This window comes from Halichoeres trimaculatus, unplaced genomic scaffold (genome assembly GCF_033239565.1).
Source record: "Halichoeres trimaculatus isolate MK-OKI-2021-1 unplaced genomic scaffold, fHalTri1.1 fHalTri1_scaffold_10, whole genome shotgun sequence".
Taxonomy (NCBI): domain Eukaryota; kingdom Metazoa; phylum Chordata; class Actinopteri; order Labriformes; family Labridae; genus Halichoeres; species Halichoeres trimaculatus.
Genome location: NW_027437187.1, coordinates 32,348,567 through 32,375,506, shown reverse-complemented (window position 1 = coordinate 32,375,506; position 26,940 = coordinate 32,348,567). Strand labels below are relative to the sequence as shown.

Below are 26,940 nucleotides of genomic sequence, written 5' to 3'. Positions count from 1 at the left end.
TGTTGGGGGAGTTGGGGGAGTGTGTGTGATGCTACAACCTCCTTATAAAGGGACTCTCTCTCACGTTGTGGCTTGGAAATTAGAGCACATTGCCTAAAATTGAGGTCTCCTCACACACACTCTCACACACACGCCGAGTCACCGAGAACTGCTGCCATGAGCTGGATGAACATTGAGGAGACGCTCCGCAGGGCCGAGACGCCTCTCTTCTGGGTCGGTGCGTTCACTGTGGCCTCCCTGACGCTGTGGCTGCTCTACAGGCTGCTCTCTGGCTTCAGGATCTGGGTCTTGGGGAACGGACAGCTGCTGTCTACGAAGCTGGGCAAATGGGCAGGTGAGTTGGGTCACATCAAATTTCACGCCACCTACATCACGGTCACGAAGAGGGCAGCTCAGGAGTTGTCAGGTGGACTCGACGAGCAAACACCAGAATGAGGTTATGGGGCTAAAACTTGACTTTGGCACACAGAGGAGCTGCGTTTTTGTTGCTTAATTCAAATGGGAGTTTGGTGTTGCGTAACAAGCGCAGGTAAGCAGCTGATTGACTGGCAGGATCAGTCTCCTTATTAGCTCAATTGGAGCTTCTTCTTTTTTTTTTTTTTGTCCTCCCTGAACACAGCAGCGTCTTCTTCTGCTGCGTTCAGGGGCTTCAGTCAGCGTTTTCACCCACATTTGGAGCGGCAGGGGGATGCCCCACATTGGTGAGCCAGGAGCCAAATTGCGCAGGCTATGCGCACTTTTCACAGAGCTGTTTTATGTGGGTGAGCTCTCAGGCAGCGCACTACTGAACCACATTAGCCCATCCGCATGATGTAGGACAAACCCGTATGCCCAATTAAAACGTGACCTACATCCTGATCATTTTGTGGCTTCTGTTTTTAAATATATGCCAGCTTGTGCTGATTTATCTTTATTTTGACTCATCTTGAGCATCATTTTGTGTCTGATAGAGTCCAGCCGGTGTTTTGCCATGCTTTGGCTTGTGTCGTCGCTTTTGCTTGTCACATCACCTTGTCTCATCCGTTTGCCCTACATATTGTTAGATAACACATTCCTGTAAGAATTTCTCTTTTGGTGTACTTTTTCACCCTGCTTTGGTTGATAGAGATGAGTTTCCTGTGAAATCTTTGCGTATTTTGATTCAGCAGAGCCTAGTCTCTCAGGAATCGCCCTGCCATGGCTTGACCCAGTTCTCTAGTCTCCTATTTTTGAGGAGACTGCTGCGTCTGGAGGCTCTCGCTGCGCATTTTCTACCGAGTGCTCCAACTCTCATCAGGATTTGTTGATAATATTTCATTTAGAACCCTCGAAACCAGATGAAAAGCAATGTTTTAATGTATGTTTGGGATCTATGTGGAGAAAAAACCCATGTGTTTATCTGCACCGTGACGCACTTTGCCTCCAAATCGTGTTTTTTTTTGTGAATGGGGTGTTTAATTGATGCCCTTTGCGCCATCAGAGGAGATGAAACGCGTGACGCAAGAGCAGGAGTCTTTAGGAATGAGTAATGTACATATCTTTTTTGTGATTGTGCTGAAATATGCGGAGGAATACCGGAGCACACCGATGAGTCATGCGCTCGTTCATCGCTTCGTCATCCATTGGTCATATAGAAAGTGTGATACCCCCACCCCCCTCTGTTCCCTCCACTTGCAGAACCCCGAAACCCCTGTTTGTGCCTTTCTTTCTGCACTTTTGAAGAACCCAGATTACTTTAACCCTCATTTTGGAGTGTTCTCTTTTAAAGAGAGGAAGATTTTCTGTTGAATCAGACAAAATAGGTCAAATGTGAGCCCTCACTTTTTCAGTTTCAGTGATTAAAATTCAAGTTCAGTCACCAAAGGGTTAAAGAAACCTTCTAAATTTTCCTTGCGGTCACATTATTCTTGCATTCTCCGTCTTGGGAACTTGCATGCCACTCCCTGAAACCAGTTGCTGTCACCAGTCTGACGAGTCTGACGTTAATTTTCAATCACAACGGTTGGAGCTATGGCATGTAGAGAACAGGTGGAGGAGGAGGAGGAGGTGAGAGATGTGTGCTAAGGATGAGGTGTCCTCCTCAGCTGGTTGTACCAGATGTGCAGGTCGGACCAGGTTTTGGCGGTGGTGTGATTTCTTCAAGTGCGTCAAGTGCGTGTCTCCACCTTGAGCACAGAGGCGCACGCACCTGTTGCAACACGTCAGACCTCCTCTTTTTTATATTATTCTTTCGTTTTATTGCTCAGGAAGAAACTTGGATGAGGCAATGTTAAAGTTTTAGAGTTAAGATCAAACTCTCTCATCACTTTTATGATCGATTTTTGCGTTAACTGCTTTTTTGACGTCGTTTTCTCAGCCTGTGGAGGATATTTCAACATTGCGTCATGCGTAATTTTAAAACCTGATGCACTTCTTTTACACCTAAATCGCTTATGAGTTTTTTAGACCCCCAAACAATTTACATTTATTGACTTAAAGTTTCAGGAATTAGTGTTTTCTGCTGGAACATCTAGAAAATAAGCACTCCCAGACATCACACTTCATTGCACCGGTATTTCCTAAAGTGTCATGCTCTCAAAAATGTGTGTCATCCTCCGGACATGTGCTTTTTGCAATCGTCTGCTGTCGCAACACATAAGACTACCGTCATTTCCTGGTCAGACCTGTTTCCAAGTCTGCCTGGTAACTGATGAAAGGGTCAGATAACATTAACCCCTTCCTCCCCTCACAAGGTCAAGTGGCTGATGTTAGTTTTAAAAACCATTGGTTGAGAGTTTTTCTTGTTTTCATGGCTGCTGCTCTCACCGTGCAGCTCTCACTGGCACAGAGAGGACAGACAGAGCAGGGATTTCTCTGGAGTTCCTCTGCTGGTCTTCCCCTTAGTGCGTGAGACCCCTAGTGGCAGAGTAGTGGAACTGCAGCCTGAGATACAGTGGCTTCCCCAGCCTCTCCACACTGCACACTCACCCTCCCCTCTTTTTGCAAAGACATATCCGTGTCTGCAGCTCAGTTTCTTTCAAATCTTAAAGTACTATTTAAATGAAAACGACACATTTCGTCTTGCAGAAGATTTTTTTAAATCATGTGCATGCAGATTTAGCAATAATGCAGCTCCAGGTTGCACATTTTCTGACTCTTTTTTGTGGAGATCTGCACATTTTTTATCTGTTGGTGACATTTTTGCAGTTTTTACTTCCATTGAAGCCACTCTTAACGTGTATTAGAGCTGAGCTTCTCCTCTCTGCTCTTTCCACTCTTAGCCCACAGCATCCTGTATTATATAAGGGAGCCAGTGTCTGCTCTGTTGCGTGTGCGTAAAACTCCATTACAGAGAAGTAAATTAGACCAAAGGGAGCTTTTTTTTCAGCGAGGGTGGGGGCTGCTGCTTCCACTCATGCTGCTGGTGCTGGTGGTGGTGGTGGGGATGTGACATGCGCCTTGGAAGTGCCCCCCCTCCTCCTTCCTTTGACATCAGAGTTTATTGAGAAAATGGTGCTATTATATAAGAGGGATGCAGCCATTCATCAGCAGCCGCACAGGAGTGACAAAGACTTGGGTCAGCACTTACGCAAGAATTTGGTTGAGTTTGATTTGACTGCAAAAATAAACATTTGAGGCGTGTGGGATTGTCAACACAAGCGGTGGGCCAATCAGAGCAGAGCAGCGGCTTAAATCCTCGTCCTATGAGGATGATTTAGTGTTTTTTTATGAATAGGAATAAGCTTCATTCACGGTGAGGAACATGCACACATGTGAATGAGATGTATCTGTGTGTGTGTGTGTGTGTTTCTACTGAGGCAGGGTCTCCTCTTCTTCATCCTTGTGAATGTGCTTCCCCCTAGTGATTTGTATGAGCCAGAGAGTGTGTGTGTGTGTGTGTGTGTGTGAATGTGTGTGTGTGGGCGGAGAGGGAGAGAGAACACTGCTGTTCATGTGATGAACACGCTCTGTGACACGTGCCTGAGCCAGGGATGCTGGGTAGAGGAAAAAAAAATCCTCTGCATCTCTCTCATGCCTCCCCCTCCCCTCCTCCCCTCCCCTCCTCCCACTCCCCCCTCCTCACCCATCTCTCCATCCAGCTGGTGTGTGTATCTGTTTCTCTCTTTGAGTCTACAGTCCCATCATCTTCCTCTGAGCCTGCTGAGCGCTTTTTTTAGCTTTTCATTTTTCTCACATTCTCCATCTTCCTCTCTTCATCTCCTGCTTGTGTTGCCTCGTGAAAAACCCTCAGATAATTTATAAATGCACATGAAAATAGCCTGATTTTATTTCAATAATCATCTGAAAATATTAGACATTAATTGCTCCTGCAGCTTCTCTTTGGCTTCTTTTGTTTTTTTCTGGCAGCACAGTTACAGTATTTCTCTCACTGACCCTGAATAGTTTGTCAAAGCTTCTGGATATCTAAATTCATCTTTGATTTTACACAAAGGGAACTGATCTGCAGCAGAGGACACAGGACACAAAGAAACAATAATTTACTACTGTCAGTCTTTTTACCTTTTATTAAACCAGGTTAAATGCGATATGAGTCGTGCTGCAGCTGGCAATAATTGACACTAGCAAATTTTTTCTAGTAGAGAAGTGAAAAAATATTGATACGGCAATATATCATGACACTTTGACCTCTGATAAAAAATGGTATTTAAACTCTTAATATCTATATTTTTGTTAAAATAAAAATGTATATTTTAGGAAAGTTGGAAATATGATACGTCTTCCACACCTCCACTGCAGTAGATGGCGCCATAGAATATATTCAAAATACTGTATTTCTAAACTTGATGATGTGGGTTTTGATGCAGTTAGCATGATTTTTTTTTCTCTCTTTTCTTGGGTCAGTTACTTTAAATTCATTTTAAGTTTAGTTTTTACAGTGTAGTAGACTGATATAATCAGAATCATAGTCATGTTTTGTGTAAAATTGCATTTTTTATGAGTAAAATTGGATACATCACGTGACATTTATCAGTTTCGCCAACTGACCATGTCTTTGACCCAATCATTTTTTTTTTGCAACATTAGTTTAATGTCACAGTAGTTTAAGTGTTAAGTGTTTTCAATCAAATAGTTAACTGTGTAGAATATTGCAGGTTGCACATTTAGGTTCTTGCCAATGCCCACCCCTATTTTCTAGGTTTACAGTTTAGTTCATGAAAAGTCAGATAACAACAGTTTAATGTTAAAGGTTTCACAGTTTTTTTTTTTTTTTTCATGTGTTCGATTACAACTTGTAAACCCTCAAGATAAACGTTTGTGTGTGATAAAAGATAAATGCAAGCTGCTATCCTCATAATATAAACTGGAAGGATGTTTAAAGCTCCAGTGTAGAACTTTAAGGCTGTGATGACTTTGGCGCCCCCTGTGGATAAAGCTGGAATTTGGCCCCTTCAAAATCAAACGTATCATATTGGCAATATTTGCTGTAGATTCTTAAAATATGCTTTTATTTTAAGCAACATGAACTCACTTAGCATGACACCTACCCCCCTCGCAGCAGTTTAGATTTCAAAAATGCAAAAACAGAAATAACCCCTCTTCCAATTTTGGTCTTGTTAACTTTTTAGGATAATGAAGAGGTACCTAATTTGATTTCAGTCTTTTCTAAAACTATTGAAAAACTTCTCACAGGAGCTTTAATTAATAATATTCCACTAGCATACCAACCCCCACTCTGTACTGTCTCTTTGATTAATTGTTTTATTATTAAGCACAAAAATACTTACTTTATCGTAAAGATTAATGAGATGATGTTGATGTTTCGTTTTTTAACACACTTTTTAATAATGAGAAGGTTTGTCATTTAGTCGGTGGGCTGTGAATCCCAGTCATATGTCTGTTTTTTTGAAAGGGGGGCTGAAAATGGGTGACATAACTGTATATTATGCTTTTTAAAACCAACAATCTACTTTTTGCAGGATCCTATCACAGGTTAAAGTTGCTTTTTAACACATCAACACATTTAATATTTCACCTTCACAGGCCAGATATAGAAATCCATCACCCTATTTCAAATTTGATCCTCGAAACCAAAGTAGCCTGTCCTACATGGTTGCAAACAGGTTGATCTGAAACCATCAATCATTCCACATCAGGTGTAAACAGACTGTTATGAGAGGTGAATTTTCTGCCACTGTGCGTTCTGAACTTGTTGCAGGTAATTCTTGTGGTAGAGTGGTGAAGAAAACTGAAACAAACATGAGTTTAACAACTTGAAAACAACCTCTTTTCAGCAGAATACCTGAAACACCAACCCCTGCACACGTGCACTTCCTGTGTGAGGTGTATCTGCTCTATTGTGTGATCTAACTGCTCAATACTGGACCACCAGCATATTTGTCCTGGGTTGTTTACCTCCCTTTCTCTCTGTCTCCGCGGGGTCACACCTTCCTACGTTGGTTGGTTGCAGTCCAACATGCCAGAGAGGCAGTTCGGTCACTTGTTGAGTATCTGTTGAAACCGTCTTCAAAGCGTTTGGCGTGTGTTAATCTGGGACGAATGAAGGGGAAGAAGAAGAATGCATGAAGTCATGTTTGGATCAGAGACACCTGAGGTTGTTGCACAAACACTGAGGTTCAAGCTCTGGGTTTGGATGGAGTTTTCTTAGAAGTCTGTTTATTGGTTGAGTGCGCTGTAAGTCGTAAATCAGGATGTCAGAAATAACAATAACAACAATCTTAACAATTTAACTAAGTTTTGAAGTGTTTTACATTCTGGTGGAGTTTTACTTTAATTTGATCAAGGACACATTTAAAACTTTTTTGGAGAGGAAATTTTAGAAAGAGTCGAGCAGAATGCGTGTGGATACTTGTTTGTCCTAACTTAAATATATTCATTACCACATTTTAATCCTCATGGAAAGAATTATTGATACTTTGATGGAGGAAATGTTGTATTCAACATTCATACTAACTCACTTTGTCAGTTTTTTCCAGGCACACAGAAATACAGACTGATAGTGAAATAGTCCCAAAATCCTTTGCTATTTACAGCACAATACTGGAGATATTAAGGTAAAAAATTGTTCACACAAAATACAATGAGTGTTTATCTTGAGATCATTAATTTTCTTTATTTATTTTTTCAGTAAAATCTGTATTTGTGTGCTTATCTTTTAAGAAAAAGAAGATCTGGATTCCCCCTCAAAGACAGATTGTAAACTTTACTTCCTCCCTTGATAGAAACTCAAACTTCCACGCAGCACAGCCTGTCCTTAAACGCCACAAAGTCAAATATGGAAACTTTGTTTCCTGCTCTAAAATCACCTTGTCTCAATGCAAGTCCTGAAAGAAACTATTGATTTTTAAACAAAGCATGTGACTGCAGGAGGGAGGGAGGGAGGGGGAACTATTTTTTGCTCCGTACCCAAATATAGATACTGCTGCTGCTATCTTTGGCGACTCTGAAGTGCATGTTCCTCTCTTTGTCTCACTCTTTCTCCCCCTTTCTGTCCTGATCAAGCTTTATTTCTGTCGACTTTTAGATCACCCATGTGACTTTCTCCCCCTGCTATTTAAAGGTGTGTGTGTGTGTGTGTGTGTGTGAAAGAATGTGGAAGGTGGGAGGATGGAGAATGGGATGTGTGTGTTTGGTCTAGAAGAGGAAAAGGAGGATGGTGGTGGTGGTGGATGTGGAGGGAAGGGGGGTAGCTGTCTTTGGATCTTGTGCTGCATCCCTCCCTCCCCGGCTGTGAGGTGGGAGGGGCTGCTCGTTGATAGGCGAGTTTGGGGTGCGACAGATTACATAACAGTACGTAACGAGAGCGGGGCATACAAGGACCGCAGTCTCTCCTCACTGAGAATCTTAATTGGGGATTTGGTTGGGGGGTGGTGGGCTCATTTTTAGATCTGTCTCACTGTCTTTGTGAATAAGAAGTTAAATCTTCCCCCAAATCCCCCTGTAGGTAAGTGATAGTCAGGACTGTGCCAGCTTCCTCTGACATACGAAAAATAAGATCTAGTTTGTTTCATGCTTTTATTTTGAAAAAATGTCAGAATTTCCTTATTTATGCTGAAAATGATCAATGAAGTCACATAAATTTCAGGTTTTCTTTTGTTTTCATTCTCTCACATGACTCCTAATTCACTTCATGTTTATCTTAATATAAAGATTTTGTTAAAACCAGCCTGAATCCCTCACCCTGGTATCAGAGCTGAGGATGCAGCAGCAGCTCGGTCGCCGTGGTGATGGTGATGGGAGATCTTGTTGGTATTCAGGTGCTGCGGCAGGCAGGCAGGCAGGCAGCTCCCAGACGAGGCAGTGCAGGCGCGCTGCTATTTTTACTCCTCCTGCTGCTTTTTTTAGACCCTCAGAATAGTGAGCAGGCAGCAGCAGAAGCAGCAGCAGCAGCAGGGGCTGCTCCACTGCTGAGGAGGGAGGGAGGGAGACAGAAAAGGCTGGGGGATGTCAATACCTCTGGACGTGATGTGCAGCGTTAAGCACAGCGGAGATGTAGTGCTAGTGCGCCCTCGTCAGGCCGGCACAGTGGACCAGTTTCCTCTGAGGCGTCGTAATGGGAGAGGAGGGGGGGTTTACTGGGGAATGAATGAGAGGAAGCTGTGCACACATCCTCTCTGCCAACACACACATGCATACATTCATGAATTCACACACTGCCGCTCCCAAACCTCCATTTTCCCCTTTCTCTATTCCTGACATCACTCATACGTGGCTGCCCCATCAACACACATTCAGCCTTTGTTGTCAGTGTGCGTCTTTGAGCGTCAGTGGTGCTGTCAGTCACGTGCACGCTTGCGTAGAGCCTTTTTTGTTGCATTACATCTGTGTGTGTGTAATGCAATGCTCACGTGAGGGGAATTAAGTCCTGCTGGGAGCACTGGGACGTGTGTGTGTGTGTGTGGCTGAAGTGAACGGTAGTATTTTTGGACATCGTGTTCAGGTGGATCATGCTCCTGCAGAATCCAGTGCAGGTTGAATCCTGCACACTTGACTCCTCATGCACCTTATCTGCAGCTGAATCTCATAGTTTCTGCATTTGTTGCACTGAAGATGCCCGATGGCCTCTCAAAAGCAAAGCGGAAATGTTTCAAGACTCAGGAGGAACTCTGTGTCCTCATCCCACTGTACTACCCCCCCTCTTACACACACACACACACACACACACACACACACACACACTTCACTCTCACTCACTCCCAAGACAACGTTTATTCAGAAAACGGTACTATTATATAATGAGTGGGAGGAGTGTAGTCATTCATAAGTACAGCACGAGGATTTTGGTGGTGGTGGGTTTGGGAGGGGGGCATCAGGCTCAGGGAGGGGAGGGGGCGTTGGGAGAGTTATAGTCAGTGGAAAATCACTAAAGTTCTGATGTTTTCAGTGTTTATTTCTGTCTTTGTCTTTATATAGATGTTTCCAAAGTCGATGGAGGGATCTTTTCCAAAATGTCTCCATGTTTAAGATGGCAGACCTCGGTTTTTCAGAAGACGCAGATCCCTCCCACAATTATTTGGATTTTGATGACTGAGACTTTAAGTGTAATCAAGCTGCAACAGCTCAGCCTGATTATAAATAAGATAATCTGCTTAAAGTCACTGTGAGGGGTCTTTACTCGTTTCTGATTGGTCTCACTGTATTCCTCATACCTCTTTGTGACCTTCAACATGAAATTACGTTACTTTGTTTTTTCTTTGTTCTGAGTTTGGTCAGAGCCGGACCTAGCCAATTTGGTGCCCTGGGTAAGATTTCATCTAGTGGCCTTGTTTTTAGCTTATTGTCATGTTTGGCTGGATTCTTTTGTAACATAACTGAATATAAGTCTGGAAATTCTTTTATACAAAAAATCATTATCAAATCATTCACTAATGATCTTATCATGAGGGCCTGCCTCGCTGGCGCCCCCATGATTGCCGGCACCCCTAGCATTTGCCTATACTGCCTATGCCACGGGTCGTCCCTGAGTTTGGTGCCTGTGCTCAGGTGGGATGTTGGAGTTGACCCTGAAGTGTCTCTGTGTACAAACAGGAAGAGTTTTTTTTCTTTAGATATTAAGTTTTGTCCTCTCAGCTGATGCTAGAGCAGGATTAGTGAACAGATTTTCTAAGTAGGGATGCACAATATATATTGGTATCGAGTAAGCCGGTATTTACTCATTAGCTGCCGACTGTTTTCAGAGCATCTTGAACTATCTTTCAAGACCCAAATAATATTGTTTTCTTGACTATGTAAACCTCAAAACTACCTAAGAAGAGTGGACTCTCTTCCTGTTTTTGATCCAAAAAACAGACAAAACATACTTTTTGATCACGTTTATCAAAGACACTCCATCCTTTGATCCTCTCCATGGTCGTCTTTTCTCACGATTGCGCCGCTCTTTTTCTCAGATCTACTGCAACACATCATCTGTGTTGAGATTGATATTTTTAATACCGATATTGATATCGGTAAATATTGGTTATCAGTCATAACAGCAATATCAATAATTGATATCGGCATTGGAAGTCAACAACCAGGGATTTGCTCACTTAAAGAATGAATATTTGTACCATTGCCTGAATGCTCTTCTAATTTTCGAGGACTTCACAGTAAAACCATGTGCATGTTTACATTATTAAGACTTTTATTCACTGGGACAGTGGATCATAAATCATAGTTGACAAAATACAGCTGTTAAATTACAGTTAATGATTTTTTTTTGTACAGATGTGATTAAAAAGATCTGCATTCATTCATTTGAGACACATCCATGCAGTACCGATTTTATCCAGAGGGGGCAGCAGAATCAACACAACGTGAAAACTTCTTCCAGTGTCTTAAAAAATTGATCAAACCTATCTCATCCTATCACCCATATAATCTTCCTAATCATTAAGATATGAAGGTGATATGATGGGAGAAGTGGGAATGAAACATGAGGAACACTGTTTTGTTTCAAACTTAGATTATTGCATCAACTATTTAGGATCGTTAAACCCTGATGTAACAAAGTTCCTTACAAATTTTTGATATACAGAGAATTTTTAAAGAATCCAATAACAAAGTGAAGACTGTCACTTCTGCTCCTCCTGAAATGCTTGGCATGCACCGTCTGAACACATGTGCAATCTAACACGTAACACACGTTCTTCTCTGTCAGCTGCAGGTTCAAAGAGTGACTCTGTTCCTGTGTTTTCAATCCTCGCCACATTCTTGCACGCTCTCTGCTCTCAGGTCAGAGTTGAAACAGCGATGTTGTACGTGTGTGTTCTCACACACACAGGTGTTAGTTTTAGCACCTGTAGCTCAGTCATGCAGGTATAAGCAGCATCCCACTGGGCCTCTCTTTAGGCTGGATTAGTAATCCCAGTTGACAGGAATGTAGTCTGAGCACCGAGGGGCCGTCTGGTTGTCAGATTTGTTGTGTGGTTTTGTCCTTCCTCGATTTCAGGTTCAGCTGACGTGGCCTGTAGTTTCTTGGAAGGTGTCGAAGATGTTTTCAGGCTTTTTTTCTGCTTTTTCGTTGAAACCTGTTTCTGAACATTACAAGCTTTTTCGTCCTGGTCTTGGGTAACTTCAGTCACGTTCTTTGTCAGACTCTACGGCCAAGCTTGCACGCTTACTTAATACCACCAGCAGCTGATTACATCAGCATTTTGTCCTAAATAACGCGGCGTTGAAAAGTGAGATGACTCTGAGATTGTTGAACAGCGTACTTTCCTGAGGTCAGTCGTTGAAGTGGAACCATCACATACCTTTATGTGAGGCTGTGTTTTGCTGATGGTGGATATTTTTCCTGCATCTTATGTTGGTATTCTACTTCGTAGGCGGCCAGCTGATGTCCTGCTGATGTGTTTTCCTCTTGAAGGATGAATTTGTGAATGTTTCCATCAGCCAATCAGGTCGTGGTCTTGCAGTTGATGTAAACACTCATGTCTAGGGATGGGTACCAGTTTTCGGTACTTTTTTGTGTTCATGTGGAAGTAAATATTAATTTGTTTGATAATGAATTGTCAAAGTTTTTCAATTTAACATATTTATTCTCAATATATAAACTGTGTTCATGTCCTGCATGGAAAATTGCCTACTCTTCTACTCCCTCAGCCACGAGGATGCATTTAGGTACTGTAACATGGTACCATTTGATTATATGTGCTAGAATTCCTTCATCTTTTGTTCAGAATCAGCTCCTATCACAGGTAACTGGCTCCACCTCCTTCTCATTCATCCCCGCAGCGTCTCAGCGCTTTAACTCAGTCAGACGCTGAGCGTCTTCTGACTTCAGCAGGGAAGCGTAGAGTGGGTTGTTCCACTGTGGAAACTGGACGGTCATTGGATAAACGCTGGGCTTTGTCTGCTCATCGGACGCTCAGCGTCTCTGGGGGTCTATGAGGCAGTGGGCTGGCCTGGACGCTGGGCTTCTGCATGATGATTGGATGATCTGTCTGAGGCCGAATCCCTTTTCGATTGACGGTGAAATGAGCCAGTCAGCGATCTTGAAGTATAACACTTCACCGGAGCATCTTCTCAGCTGTTCTGGACTGATCCGGAGGCTCTATCGATCCCCGGCGAGTTTACCTTTCTTAAAACCGACAAGTGTTGAGAGAACACTGGTGAAATCCCTGGGAAAAAACACCTGGTTGGTACGACAGGGTCACAGATCATTTTCTGGAAAAGGAATGGAGGGTAGAATTTACTGTTGGGTACCCATCCCTACTCGTGTTCTTTCTGCTTTTCTCTTGAACTTTTTTATGTCGATTGTGTAGAAATACAGACCTTTTCTGGTTCCGATACCGATACCTGGGCTTTGGTATCAACTGATACCGATCCGATATCAGTGTTAAACAATAACCTGCATGCCCTACTGTGGGATAAGACTGGTAATGTTTTGGGTAAAAGGCAAAAAACAAGTAGATGGAATAACTGATGTTAATATTTATTTAAACTATGAAAATATATAAATGTTTACCATCAAAACAATTCTTCAAAATTTACACAAGTTATTTTTAAATGTAAACTTTGATACCCTGTTGACTGGTAATGCAGCAAAAAACAAAGAAAGTGCATCAGAGGCAACATTTCAAACCAAGGAGCAAAGAGCGCTGGGGCACCGATACATCATCAATAACTGATACCACCGATTGGTATCGGTGCATCCCTAAAATGCAGCTTTAAATAGAAAGCATTGTTAAATGACAGTAACTTCAGTTTTAGTGCTTTAATTTTCACCCGATAGACAATGATGCAAAATTTTAGAATAAATGAAGCTGGAAAAACTCACAGGTTTGAATAACAGATTGTATTTACTGATCAATAATGCAAAAAGAGGTATAAAAAACCCTTTATTCTCTATTAAATCTAAAAAAAAAATAGGTCATAAAGTGTCTTAGAAATATAAGTTAATGGCGTGACAAACTTACTTTCATCGCCTTACGGAAAAACACAGCCCCCAATTTTCAGGCTGATGATGAAGGAAAAGAAATGTGACTTCATATTAAAAAAACCCACTAAGGGAGCATTATTTGCTTTAATGATGTAAATCTACAGCATTTTAATGCATTTCATGAAGTGTTATGCTAAAATATGAGAAGAAATCAAAGTAAGGCATCGTTTTCTGCTGCGCTTCAGCTTTGCAGAAGTATAAAAGGAGAAATATTTGCCTCCAGCTTCCAATGACACTAACATGATGTAGTGTCTGTAATGAATGCTGTCAGTGAGACTTTTATGGCCAAACCAAGACTGAAATACAGCCTCGATTCAATCAGTTAACGTGTGTTTTATTGCAACATGAAGAAAACTCTTACAAAAGACGAGCGTGGTAGCTGCTAATGCTTCTCTACATTATTACCACAAAGAAACCCTGAATCGTCATGTTTCAGCTCACTGAGGTGCTTGTGTTCTCCTCGTCCTCAGCCATTTTCCTCTGCAGCCCCATGTTTCTCTCCCCACCCCTGTCTGCCTCCACCTTCATCTGCAGCCAGAGCTGGAGTTGGTACGACCCGCGCCCATTGAGGCTTTTCTGCCACGGAGCGTTTCATTCTTAACACAGGGGGGAGGTTTAAAAATAACCAGGGATTCTGCTCTCTTTTTCACTTTTGACTTTGTGCTACTCTCCCCCTCTCTGTCTCTCACTCCTCTCCTCTCATTCACTCCCTTCTTCACCCCTCTCCTCCTCCTCCTCCTCCTCAAACCGCCATCTCTATTCTGTCTCTTTCTCCTTCACTCATTCGCTCTCTTGCTTCGCTCCAGTTCTATTTTTAGCCGCCCCTAGGATCCCTCCTCATCCCTCCCCTCCCCTCCGTCTCCCTACCCCACTTCACCCTCCTCCTTTCTCCAGCTCCATGTTAGTCATCACTCCCTCCTCCCTGCATCCCCCCTCTTCTCTCTCATCTTGTCTCTTTTTCCTCCTCTTCTCCAGCTCTTTGCCGGAGAATGTCCTCTACCTCTATTAATCTTTCATCAAGCCTCACTAATAATATATTCATGTGTGTTTGAGTACCCCCAATCCATCCACGACATAAACGCCACCTGTTTTTGTCTTCTTCCTCCTTTTTACTCTCATCCATCCTTTCCCCCGTCCTCTGTCAGTCAAAGAGGAGCTGGGGTTGATGGGCAGTGAAGGTTTAAAAATAGCCCCGCTTGCTTGACAAGGTGAGGAGAACTGTGAACACAAGAAGAACATCACCTCCTCCCCACGACATGGACGCCAAATTCTTTGTCCACATCCACGCTTTCCTCCGACTTTAATAAGACGTCACCGAAATGATCTTAGAAACATCTCTTTGTGACTCTTACACCGTCTCGTCTCCTTGTTCTGCTGCAATGTATGCCATCTTATCTTCCTAGCTCTACAATCTCCGCCCTGCCTTTTGTCTTTGGAGCCTCTTTTCCTGTGATACAGCTTCTATCCATATCATCTTTGTCTCTTAATTCACTCTGCACGCTCGCCTTTTTGTGCAAAACCAGAATGGACGCTTTGTGAGCAGGAAACCAAACCTGAGTGATGAATAAAGTTGTCATAGTGGAGCTTACAGAGAGGCTTTCCTAAATAGTACGACAGGGCGTGCATGCTGATGGGTTTGCTTACTTGAAAGCCTTCAAATAACTGCCCCATCTGTCACCTGCGAAGAGCTCCGGGGCTCTAAGCAGCTCTGTTGACAGCTGGAAGCCGACAAACCTGATGTGAAAGGTGCGTCGTGGAAGTCTGCACAAAGAGGCGCGTATCAGGGTGCACCTTCTTTGTTTTTGTTTTGCGTTTCACAAGATGCAACAGTAACCGAAACGGTGAAGGCAGCAGGTCGTGCCAAATAATGAGTCAGAGAGGAGAAAATCATGCCACTCTGGGAGGTTTGCGGCGCTGAGATCAGAGGAGTTTGAGGTCAAAGTCAGGAATGGAGGAAGTTCACCTGGGTTCAAACTGATGGTTTTGATCACATTCATCCATGCCCTACGTAAACCATTTCCTTTTTCAGCTTTTAGTCCTACCTCTGAGTTTGTTATAATCTCTGAATCCTGAGTGTTAATCCCACAGACTCGGCTGACGTCAGGTGTGCAGAAAGTGAGTCCATAAGGGCCTGACACGGTATGCAAAGGAGGAATTGGGTGTTGTTGTTGTTGCAGCAAACATTGCATTGAGAGATGTACTCTTCAATTAAAGCCACACCTCTGACCTGCACGACTAAAGAAACCGATCATAAGAGCAGTGTTGCAGGATCTTGATTTGACTTCTGCAGACTCTTCTTGCATTTAAGCTTTGTGCACACTTCCCTCTTTGCCTCAAGTTTGATACTCAAAACACAAAGCCACCCCTCTCTGACTACAATGTTTGCATGTTTAACTCTTTAAATGTGCAGTTGCATTGTATTTCTTCCAATTCCTGCTTCTAAATTTATGCAAAAACTCAAGTCAAGCCCCAAAAGAAGCTCTGCTAAAACTTGACCTCAAAGAAAAGGGCATCATGATGTGAACGTCCTTGTTTGGACAAACAGGAACTCTGAATTGATGCACAGATTTGACCCCTGCTCCTCCACACGTTGTCAGAGTTGTGGAAAAACTTGTGCTAACCTTCTTTCTCTTCTCTCTGTCTCCTTACAGTTGTGACTGGAGCCACTGATGGAATCGGGAAATCCTATGCGGAGGAGGTGAGGCTCCTGGACCCTTATTTATTTCATTTCTTTCAAAGAGAGAAAAAAAAGCTATGACTCATGCATACACACACACATACACACACTCACACAGTGTGTTAACTCAGACCTCGGTAGGGGAGAGCTCTTACAGGCCTATTAACGTGAAGGAGAGTCCTCTCACACACATGCACACACACTTGAATCCAGGTTTGTCGTCAGGAGCTGGTTCCGGGGTAACAGGCACACGTTGAATGGGGGCTACCCTGCCACGTGTTCGGCTCCACTTGTGTGGGTGTGCGGCTGTATAATGTAGTCATGTCGGGCCTTTGACTCATGCTGTCGGTGCTACAGTGGGGCTAGCTGCTTGTCACGCAACAGTCCAGCAACATTTTACAGTGTTTGATGCATGCAGGGTTTTTAGACCTGTTAATAGTTATGCAGAAACGTGTTAGTCAGGATGCAATACGATGCTTCAAGACAGCCTCTCTTACATTTTTTACATATTACTTCATTTATAGACATGAAATTTCAGCAAAGGTCTGAGGAAATCTCAGGAGGGCTTTTTCACAATCAGAGAGCCTTAAAGTAAAAGCTCAAACCACAACATGGCTTTCTTTTCTTGGTCAAACTCAAACTTTTTGCATTCTTCAGAGGATTTTAGGATTCAGCAACTTAATAAACATCACTACTAAACAGTTCACTTTATTGCATAAAGCTGTGTGGACATGTATGGGATGCTTTAAAGCAGCTAAAGAAGAAGAGAGTCAGTTTGTTACAAGACAAGACACACTTTCACCACTCTACTTTACTTACCACTACTTTTTTTTTTTTACAGATGTGCTTTTATTTGAGATTCTAGCTGAGCGTGTTTTAATCCTCAAAATGCTGCTTTTATTTTTATTTTTAACTTTTTTATTTGACAGTTCCATGGGGAGAGCTTACCTTTTGTTGCTTTTTATTGTTTTAATCTTTTATTGCTTTGATTGCTTTTATGTTACAGATGTTTCCTTTCCTTTATTTGATAGTGGTTCTAGCCTTTTATATTTCTATATTCTATATTCTCACATTTCTCTTTGATTACCTTTTTATTTCTTCTCTTTTATTTCTTTTTACTGATGGTTTTTATTATGTAGAGCACTTTGTTTATTTTTTATTTTTTTTGAAAAGTGCTGTATAATGTAGCTTATTATTATTTTTTATATTTTATTGTTTGTTTCGTTATTTTTTTTTATTTTTTTATTTTACTTTTCAATTATTTTATTATTCTATTATTTTAAATTATTTAATCAGAATTATTATTTTATTTTTTATATTTTATTTTTTATTTTGTTATCATTATTTAATTTTAATTATTTTAATATTATTATTTTATTTTCCATATTTCATTTTTATTATTATTTTATCTTTTCTTTTATTATTACTTATTTTTATTATCATTATTTCTCTGCAGGAAACAAGCTCACAATTACTTAAAATTCTTGCGAGTTGCTTCATTTTCAGGTTATTTTTCAGGCGTCCTCTCACCTTTTAGAACAGTTATGTGTTGCAGTTGGAGTTTCAGTTGAAACGGCAACCATCTGACTTAATTTCTGCAGTGCTTGAATCAGCTGTTCAGATCTAAAATGCACGAGTCAACCTGATTTTTGTGCACCGATATGTTGTGCGTTTTCACATTTTTGCACCCCAGTTTGAAACGGTTTTAAGAAACAAATTCTGAAAAGTTTTCAAACTGACAAATTAGCAGAATTACAATCCTTATAAAAGAGATCAAACTGAAAAGTCTCGTAAAGAAAAACAACTGCTGTACTGCCCAGAGAGTGGGTCTTATGGATGTACACATCTTACAAAGTGGGGTCAGCGATCAGTGATTGCTGACCCCACTTTGTTACACGTGTGCCTCAGAGAGAAAAGGGGATAAATCTCCATTTTGTCGTCCCTTCTCTTTAAGTTAATCATGTAAAGTTGAGGTAAACTTAACCAAAGTCCAGTTTCTTTGAGCTTAATTCAAGACTTTCCTTCCTTTCTCCTACCATGTGTAACTTTAATGTGTTTAATAATGATGTAAATTCTTTTGTCGTCCATCACTAACCTTCCTTTCCTCTGCAGCTGGCCCGTCGAGGCTTCGCCATGATGCTGATCAGCCGCTCTCAGGACAAGCTGGATGACGTGGCCAGGTCACTTGGTAAGTGTGTTTAAAAGAAGGAAGAGTGTGTGTGTGTGTGTGTCTGCAGCACATCATGGAAACCTGTTCTGGGTTGAGAGCACAGCGAGTGGGCTGATGAGGATGTGTGTTTGGGCAGGCGCTGACGTGCAACCTCCCACCTGGTCAGCTACAGGGTTTCCTGGGCCTTGCAGCAGGGAGTGTCCTGGATATGTGGATTGAGAATTTATCAAAAGAGGAAAAGAAAATAGTTAATGCGGATAATTTGTTTGATTTCCAGACATTAGGATTGTTGGCGGTGTCGTCATTTAGATTTAATCTTTTAAAAACCGTAATGCAAACCTGCTTCCTGCTCTTTGGTGTCCTGGAAACATGCAGCAGACAAAGCAGGTTGTGTTTTACTTCCTCTTCATCAGCATGAAGAAAGACGCATCATAATTCAAAGAAACTCTCAGACCAGAGGAAAACAAGCGTCCATATGAGAGGAAAAACTTGGCCTGTCTCCAGATTTGAGCACTGAAAGCCCCCCCTCGTCCAAATAGTGCCCTCTTCCTGACTTGCTCTTTTTCCGTCTGTCTCTGACGTCTCTCACAGCGCAATTTCCCCTGTCGTGATTCCAGTCCACACAGAGGGTGCTGATGGGTAGTCACGAGCAGGGTGCCAAACTCTGGCACTCCTCCCTCACGATTAGTTTAACAGAGGCCGCCCTCCTTAGAGTGGAAGAGGGCGCCCCATCCTGCCCCACCCATGATTTGGTTATCTCAAATGTTCCTCTCTCTGCTGACCTTTAATGGCACCAACCTGGCAACCCTGAACCACCCCAGAATCAGGCAACTTCAGATCAAACGCTTGCAGCTTTTGTTGTTTAATTTCACTCAGAGAGGCTAAAAATAACTTGGGTCTAGTTCCCGGGCCTGCACCTGCTTTGTCTCCTCTTGGATGTGGTCTCAGCTCTAATATTCACCGACACACTGGCCTTCATTGAGGCAGATCCCAGGAATTTTCCTCTTCTCACTCCCTCCACCAGCTAACAGCCAGACGAGTCTTTGGACAATAAATTCTAATTGCAGCAGGCGCGTCAAACATGACGAGGGAGCGGAGGGAGGGCCGAGGAAGAAAGGAGGAGGAGGGAGGAGGAGATGGTTCATCTGGTTTGTTGGTACGCAGTGCCCTCCTCAGTTCAGGCCTGACACTGACTGGATTCAGGGCTTTCAAACAGGGGATCACTCTGCTGTCAGCGCCCTGGATGATCCCTGACTGCTGACACTTGAAATCACGCTAATGCTGCGTTCATGTTCTCCTGTTTGGGAGTCATCCTACAAACTTTTGCTTGCTGGAAGGCATAACAGTGTAGCCCAGGAAAGCAGAGATGTTATGTGACTTTTCTTGCTCAAAAATGCAACAAATGACCGTTTAACGACTGAGTTTCTGTCCACATTTTTTTGTTTTATGACCCATGTCAGCTCTTTCAACTTTTACAGTGTTGTTACTTTAACTTTAGGGGACTTGCACGTGAGCTTTCTCAGACTCACAAGAATCAAACAGATTAACACCACTCTCATTTCTGCATCTACCTCCAAGGTGTCTTTCCTCTCATCTCTGATCTGTCTTTCTTCACAGCGGAGCAGTACGGCGTAGAGACCAAAACCATCGCAGTCGACTTTGGCAAATCAGACATCTACTCAAAGATCGAGGCGGGACTCGCTGGTTTGGAGATCGGTGTTCTGGGTAAGAGCTTTAACTGTTTATCTAAAAGTTACCAGCACTGACTTTTACAGCATCAGCTTGTCTCTTAAAGAGCTGTAGAAGAAGCACACGTTCTCACCTCAGGAGGAAAAACTTGAGTCCAACAGCTCAGAAAAGTAGAAGCAAAGGTTTTTTCTTTACTTCTTATTTTTATTTCAGTTGGTAATGGAGAGTCGCTCACGTAACTATGAGATGTTTCTGTGCAAAACACAAAGTTTCCTGCAAATATGGAGCATAAACTTTACTCTGCACTTCCTTTTGCAGTTTCATCTTAGTGTCGATTGAATATGCAAAGAAATTATACATTGGTGTCATCTGTTTTGCCTTTAAGCTGTCTCAGAGTTTGCGAGGCTGCTTGCAGAAATGCTGAACAAAAACTATCAACTCTGCCTCCCAAATGCCTCAAGTCTCAAATGATGAATTGACTTCTGACTCAGTCTTTAAGGATGTGACTTAAGGATTGGACAGTAACTGTTAAACGCTCCTGACCTCTAACTGCTCTTCTTTGTGCAGCCTTTCTCTACGACATTTGCATTTACATCCTGAGAGCAATATTCCTGCTTCCCCTCAGGGATTAATAACTTGAATCTCCAGCAGTTGGGAGTGTAGGGAGTTAAAAGTTCAGACGTTTGTGCACCTGGCTTTTTCATCCTCAAGTTGTCATAAAAGAAATACTCAAGTACAGAATGTGAAAACTGTACATGCAACAAAGCATTTCTACTTGACTGCTTCTCTCGTTTTGCTGCAGAGATAACAGATTAGACAAAACAAGATGAACTTGAAGCATGCGACAAATAGGTCATGTTACATATTTTGTTTGCAGGAAGTGAGCGCTGCTGGTTCAAAGTCATCAGAACTCAGAGCAGGTGATAAAAGCTGAAGAGTGTTAAGGTTGTGGAAACTTGTTTGACCGTTCCTGTCGTGCATTTGTTTTAAAACTCTTCTCAGACTCTGATTCCTCCCTGACGTCATGGCTCGTGCTTTGTGCTTCAAGCTGCTCCAAAGTTTCCGTCGCTGCACGTTTCCACTCAGGAGATCACATTGTACTCTTTAGACGAACATTTTAGGAACTCTGTGTCCTTTTTTATGATACCAATTGTGCTCTGGTTGTAAGGTGTGGCTGAGTCGGCTGTGGAGTGAAGGCTTGTTTCACTCATTTGCTTCTGCTGCCACCTTGTGGTAGAAATTAAACTTGGTGTTTTTCCTTCTAGCATCAGATTTCTTGTGTAAAGTAGTGAAGTAATTGTTCCTTCTTCTCTCTTTTTGTCTTTAACAGTCAATAACGTTGGCGTCTCCTATCCTTACCCTGAATACTTCCTTCACATCCCTGATCTGGACAATGTGAGTGTTTTATTTCACTTTAATCAAATGCTTCTTCAGATTTGAGATTCATTCATTAATGCAAAGCTACTTTTTGTGTTTCCAGTTCATCACAAACATGATCAACGTCAACATGACCTCAGTACTCCAGGTGAGTTTGCTCATCTTTGCTGTTTTTAGGAGGAAATATTCCCAACAACTTTCAGCTTCAGTGACTGCAGACTGAATATTCATACTCTCCTGAAAGTTTTTGTTTCACTTTTCCCTTCTTTTGTCCTTCTCCTCCTCCTCCTCCTCCTCTTCTTTCTCTTTCTGCTGTTTCTACCACGGTACCTGCAGTGTCTCAGTTGTTCCCAAAGCAACGGTGGACTACACCAACGCTGTCTGTACTCGCCACCCACGCAACTCTCTTTCTTTCTGTCGCTCCCTGCATGTCTCTCTCTGTCTCCTTACTTTTAGACTTATTTCTTAAACTCTTTCCTTATCACCGTGTGTCTCCCTGATGAGTTTGTGTCACTGTTTTGTGATATTTGATAACAGAGCATGTGTTGTTCTCTTTTAGATGACCCGTCTGGTGCTGCCCAGGATGGCTGAGAGGTGAGTTAAATGATTGGCTTCCATGTTTTGCGACATGACTGCAGTGTTGTTATGAATGAGGGATTGTGGCACAAGCTGGAAAACCTGACAATGAAGGTTAAACTCATAGTTTCAGATCATGGTTTAGGAGATTTCACCTCATAAAGGTGACTCTGACTGAAAAGGAGGACGAGAAACCCTCTCCATCACTGCATCTCTTTTCCTCTCCTCCTTTGTTCGCAATGCTGACAAGCTTTCAATTCACACAAAGTGCTCTTCCCACCCCATTGGCTGCTCTGTTCCCATGTGACCCCGGTTAGCCAATGGCAGTGCAGGCACATTTGATGCCGTGTGAGGCTGGAGCGTCGCTCCACTACATCACTGCAGCAACAGGCTGCCATGGCAACACACACGGCCACTACCACACTGTTTTAGTGTGTGTGTGTGTATGTGTGTGTGTGTGCTGACTGTGTATAGACACAGGGTTCCCACTGGCCTGGAAAAATCATTGAAAGTTTGAGGATTTGCAGCGAGAAAATACCTGTTAGCAGCAACTCAGGCTCTGCTCTGTTACTGGATCACATCCTGAGGAAATCCCTGCCATGAGAAGTGTTACAGCAGCATCACTAAACCTGACGATGTCTGCAGGGTCGCTCCATGATGCTGAATGCCAAATGAGCAATGTGTAGCAATCTGTTCATGCCACAAAAACACCAAAACAAAATGCAAACTGAGACATTTCTGCAGCCCTGTTGTTAACGTCATAAATCCTCTTTGTGTGTCTCCCAGGTCTAAAGGAGTCATCCTCAACATCTCCTCTGCCAGCGGCATGTACCCCGTCCCTCTGCTCACAGTCTACTCTGCTACAAAGGTGTGTGCATGACTTCTTTATGAACAGTTTTAACATAAATCAGAGATTTGTTTTGCTTCTGCTAAACTGACCCATCTTCTTTTTATGTGCAGGCTTTCGTGGATTTCTTCTCTCGTGGTCTGCAGGAGGAGTACAGGCGTCAGGGCATCATCATTCAGGTGAGTTTGGGGATTAATCCCTCTCCTCCTCTGTGCTGCGGTTTGTTTTTTTTTCAAAGGTGTTGTCAGCTGTGAGGACACGTCAGGGCCCACAATCTGCATCTCTTTCTGCCCACTGCAGGATTTCTCCTCCTCATTATCCTTAGATTCTGTCAAGTTATCCAGATTCAATCCCTTCTCAAGGCTCATGAAGTTTAATCTTAATTCAAAGTTTTTCCTTCGACGTCTGTTTTTTGCAGCAGAGGTGATTTAAACTGTTGCTCCAAACAAGGCCTGCTTGTTCTGTTTTTAGCATCCATGTAAAAGTCACTCATGCGCCACCTTGTGGTCGCAACGTGCACTGCAGGTTCACCTCAGTAAACCTGAAGAGAGATTTTCACCTGAATTCACCAGACGTTCGATCATTTCCATCGCTTTGTGTTTTACTTTGCATGTACTGGATGATCCTTGCAGAACTTTTGTCTCTTATCACACAGGATTTATTTGAATACAAGAAACGGTATCACTGGGAGACTTTTTAATAATATGGGTTTAACAAGCTCATCTTATCTTGATGTTGGGAAAATGTAAAGAGCAGGTCTAGACCGTAGTCTAGAGCAGTGATGACCTACCAGAGACCAACCGGTACTATAGAGAGCCACATCACACACAGGGTCTTACAAATACACTTCCTCTCACACATAAACGAAATAACATAAAATGAAAATCAATACATTTCCAATTTTCAAAGCGAGATTTACTGTGTTTGTTAGTGTGTTTAAATTCGAACTAGAGAAGAGAAACTGAAACTTAAGTATCAATCCCAACTGATCCCAACATTAGCATCCATATATATATAGTTTAGATTGATCAGCACACCACTACTCATAACTATATATATATTTTTTCATGAATGGATCAAAGAGCCACACACTGAAAGGCAAAGAGCCACAGGTTGGCTACCCCTGCTCTAGAGTCTTAAGATAAAATTAGTCATGAATCACAGCTATATAATTAATCGTCTGATTCATCAAATTTGTTTTCCCTTTGTGTCTCTGCAGAGCGTGCTGCCCTTCTTCGTGGCCACCAAAATGACTCGTATCAGGAAGCCAACCCTGGACAAACCCACCCCAGAGCGTTACGTTGCAGCAGAGCTCACCACTGTGGGTCTGCAGAGTCAGACCAACGGCTACTTCCCCCACGCTGTCATGGTAAGAAGAAGGAAACTCAAACTACAGAGGAAACTTTGATAATGTTCTTATGCTGAGTTTAGACCCCTTGTGGCAAAAACACTGATGTATATTCAAGATTACAATCTAAATGCTGTCTTACACATTAAACAGTTTAAAGAACTCTTCAACTGCTTAAAAACATAAAATTTAAAACACTTGTAGTGATGTTTGATTTACATTGTTTTGTTATTTAGCTGTGCTTTCTTTCCAACACCTGTGAGACTGCTAACTTATGAATTATGGCAGCATAACTTTTTTTTCATTATATATGATTGCACCCCTGAAAACCAACAACAAACCAAACAATGTGTGAAATGTGAAAAAAATAAAACACTTTGAATCAAACATAAAAGCAAAAACCTCTCAACAAGGGTGGTCCAAAAGTGATTTTTAAAATAGCAAAAGGATAAGACTTAAAGGTCCCATATTCTGCTTCTTTTCTGCAGTTTAATATGGATCATTGATGTCTTCATGAAATGGTAGTAATATGTTTAGGTCCAAAAAGCCAATAAATCAAGCGCAGCAGCATTGTTTCCAGGCTCTCATAGCCCCTCTGTTCAGAACGCTCTGATTTAGTGGGCGTGGCCTTCATATGTAAATGAGCCACCGCTGATACCGCCCGCTCTTCAGCGTCACTGAGAGCGGCGCCACAAGCTCCGAGTGCACAATGTTTAGAAAAGTAGCAGTAACAATACAGGCTACAAAATCAATAGGCTAACTGCAGCTAAAGTTAGCATCCTGAAGCTAACACAGAGACAGGGGGGGACACTGAGGAAAAGCTCTTACATCTGCTCCACAGCACACAGCATTTAAAATACTCACATTTCCAGGGTCCGAGGTTTGTTGGTGGATGGTTGGTAATGCGCCTGGATTCAGGACCAGTCTATTCGCCAGCCCTCTGTTGGACTGTCCAAAGTTGGAAAAGCAGTCGGCCGTGAAGTGACTAGCACACACATGCACAGTTTTACTGAGTGTAGCTGGCACATTTCCTTGATAAATTAACTCCAGCCACTTAGTCTTGTCTTCTTCTGAGATGGGAAGCTTGTGCATAGAATTATGTGGCTGTTTACAGCCAAAAACAAAGCAGTGATGGCTCTTCAACTTGGCATTCTCCTCCTGGGGAGGGGAGTGGGCGGGGAGGGGGTTCGGGGGTTTCTGCTCCTGTGGACCAATCAGGTCAGACTTGCTTCTGATTGGTCAAAAAAGGGAATTGCTGACGTCGGCAAATCCCAGAAAAATTCCAGAAATTGCTCGTTTTGGGCCAGGATTTTACATTTACAAGCACTACTAAGTACAGGTTTTATCATTAAATAACACATTTTGTGGGCTGGGAAGGAAGCCAAAGACCCACAAATTTCACTAAAACACTTAATAAAGTGTTTTTTGCATAATATGGGACCTTTAGGAAGACGAAGATTAAACCCATGCATCTTGTGTTTTCTCCTCCACCACAGGGTTGGGTGACCACCAAACTCGTCCCCAGCAACCTCGTCATCTTCTTTGGAGCCAGAATGAACCGTCTGCAGCGCACCGGGTACCTTCAGCGGAGGAAGCTGCGCGAGCAGAAGAACGGAGCCAGTTTGAAAAGTGAATAAGAAGACGGCCGACAAACCTGCAGGCACCGGCTTGGCTCTCACCTGCTGCGACATTTAAAGCAAAAAAAAAAAAGAGAGAGCTTGCCTGTGTTTGTATCTGTGCGGTTGATCCTCCAGGGTTGCCTGAGATTTCACCTTTGGTTAATGTGCACATCATTGTTTGTGCGCAACTTTTGTGTTGACGAGTAAAACTTCAGCCCTGATGTGATTTCTCTGGACAGAGATCTCCAAAGAAGGCAGGAGCTGAAAAGATAATAAAATGCTGCTCTTAGCAAAGGACATAATATTTTTTTGTCACTGACACTGTTGGTGGAAACACTAAAGCCATAAATAAGTGATTTGTTAACCCTGCTGTTGTAAGCAGTGGATAAAGGTGGTGGGTATCTTTTTTTATATGTATGTATTATTATTTATTTTAGAACATATGAGCCAAAGACAGACCTTAAGCAAAGATTTCAACCTGTCTACAAATCAATCAGCCATTTAAAGATGGCACCATCTACTCTTTTCATCTCATAATACTTTCACTGATCTCTTGGCTCTTTCTACCTTTTTTTCATAATACTGTGTGTTTGCATTATATTTAAGATGATACTCTGTGGTGGGTTATTGTTGCACCAACGTATAACTTATTCTAAGCCAAAGACGTTCATTTATTTTCCACTGTTGCATTACACTGACGTGCCTTTCTACTGATATAAATGCCTGGTGTGGTCAGGTTCAATGAGCGGGTGTTGCTGGTTAAAAATGTGCTGAGGATGTAAATCAGTTGGTGCTATGTCACAATAAACAGCTGCTCCAATTTCTGCCTTTTGTAGAAAAAAAATGAAAAAACCTCTGTGTGTTACCATTCATCTCTCAGGGGTGAAGAATAACATAAATCCTAAGCTGTGGTTCACTGTTACTTGGAGATGTTGTTGCCTATTTAGGATCAAATGTTTGCTCCAAAGTAAAGAACTTTATCCTCATTACAAAGTTAATGCACAGCTTGAAAACTCTGTATGACTTGGTCTGACCTGTGCCTAAACTGAGCTGCCTTGTGAATCCTTATCTTGTGTAAAGAGTCTTTTAATATGCTTAGAAATTGAAATTTCTTCATGTAAAATGCTGTTTACATTTATACTGCTTGCAACTTTTGTTTTATATGGTTTGTTAATAAAATCTCTGGCATACACCACATTATCGACTACTCTTTTTTTCTTTCAACAACAGCTTCGAGAGGAAAATAAGATTAGATAAATTAAGATTATAAGGTTCTT

General features: G+C 42.2%; 1 protein-coding gene across 1 annotated transcript; it reads left to right on the top strand.

Annotated features, from left to right (window-relative positions):
- Nucleotides 1–26,854, top strand: hsd17b12a (hydroxysteroid (17-beta) dehydrogenase 12a). Its single transcript, XM_074678623.1, has 11 exons — nt 1–334; nt 16,012–16,058; nt 18,150–18,225; nt 19,825–19,932; nt 21,227–21,291; nt 21,377–21,421; nt 21,833–21,867; nt 22,636–22,717; nt 22,810–22,875; nt 23,916–24,065; nt 25,541–26,854. The coding sequence occupies exons 1-11, from the start codon at nt 157–159 to the stop codon at nt 25,679–25,681; spliced, it is 993 nt and encodes a 330-aa protein (XP_074534724.1). The 5' UTR covers nt 1–156; the 3' UTR covers nt 25,682–26,854.
- Nucleotides 26,855–26,940: the final 86 nt, after the last annotated feature.

Coding starts and splice junctions, on each gene's coding strand:
- hsd17b12a (XM_074678623.1), top strand. CDS start 157: ATGAGCTGGATGAACATTGAGGAGACGCTCCGCAGGGCCGAGACGCCT. Junction 335..16,011: donor GAAGCTGGGCAAATGGGCAG/GTGAGTTGGGTC, acceptor GTCTCCTTACAG/TTGTGACTGGAGCCACTGAT. Junction 24,066..25,540: donor ACTTCCCCCACGCTGTCATG/GTAAGAAGAAGG, acceptor CCTCCACCACAG/GGTTGGGTGACCACCAAACT.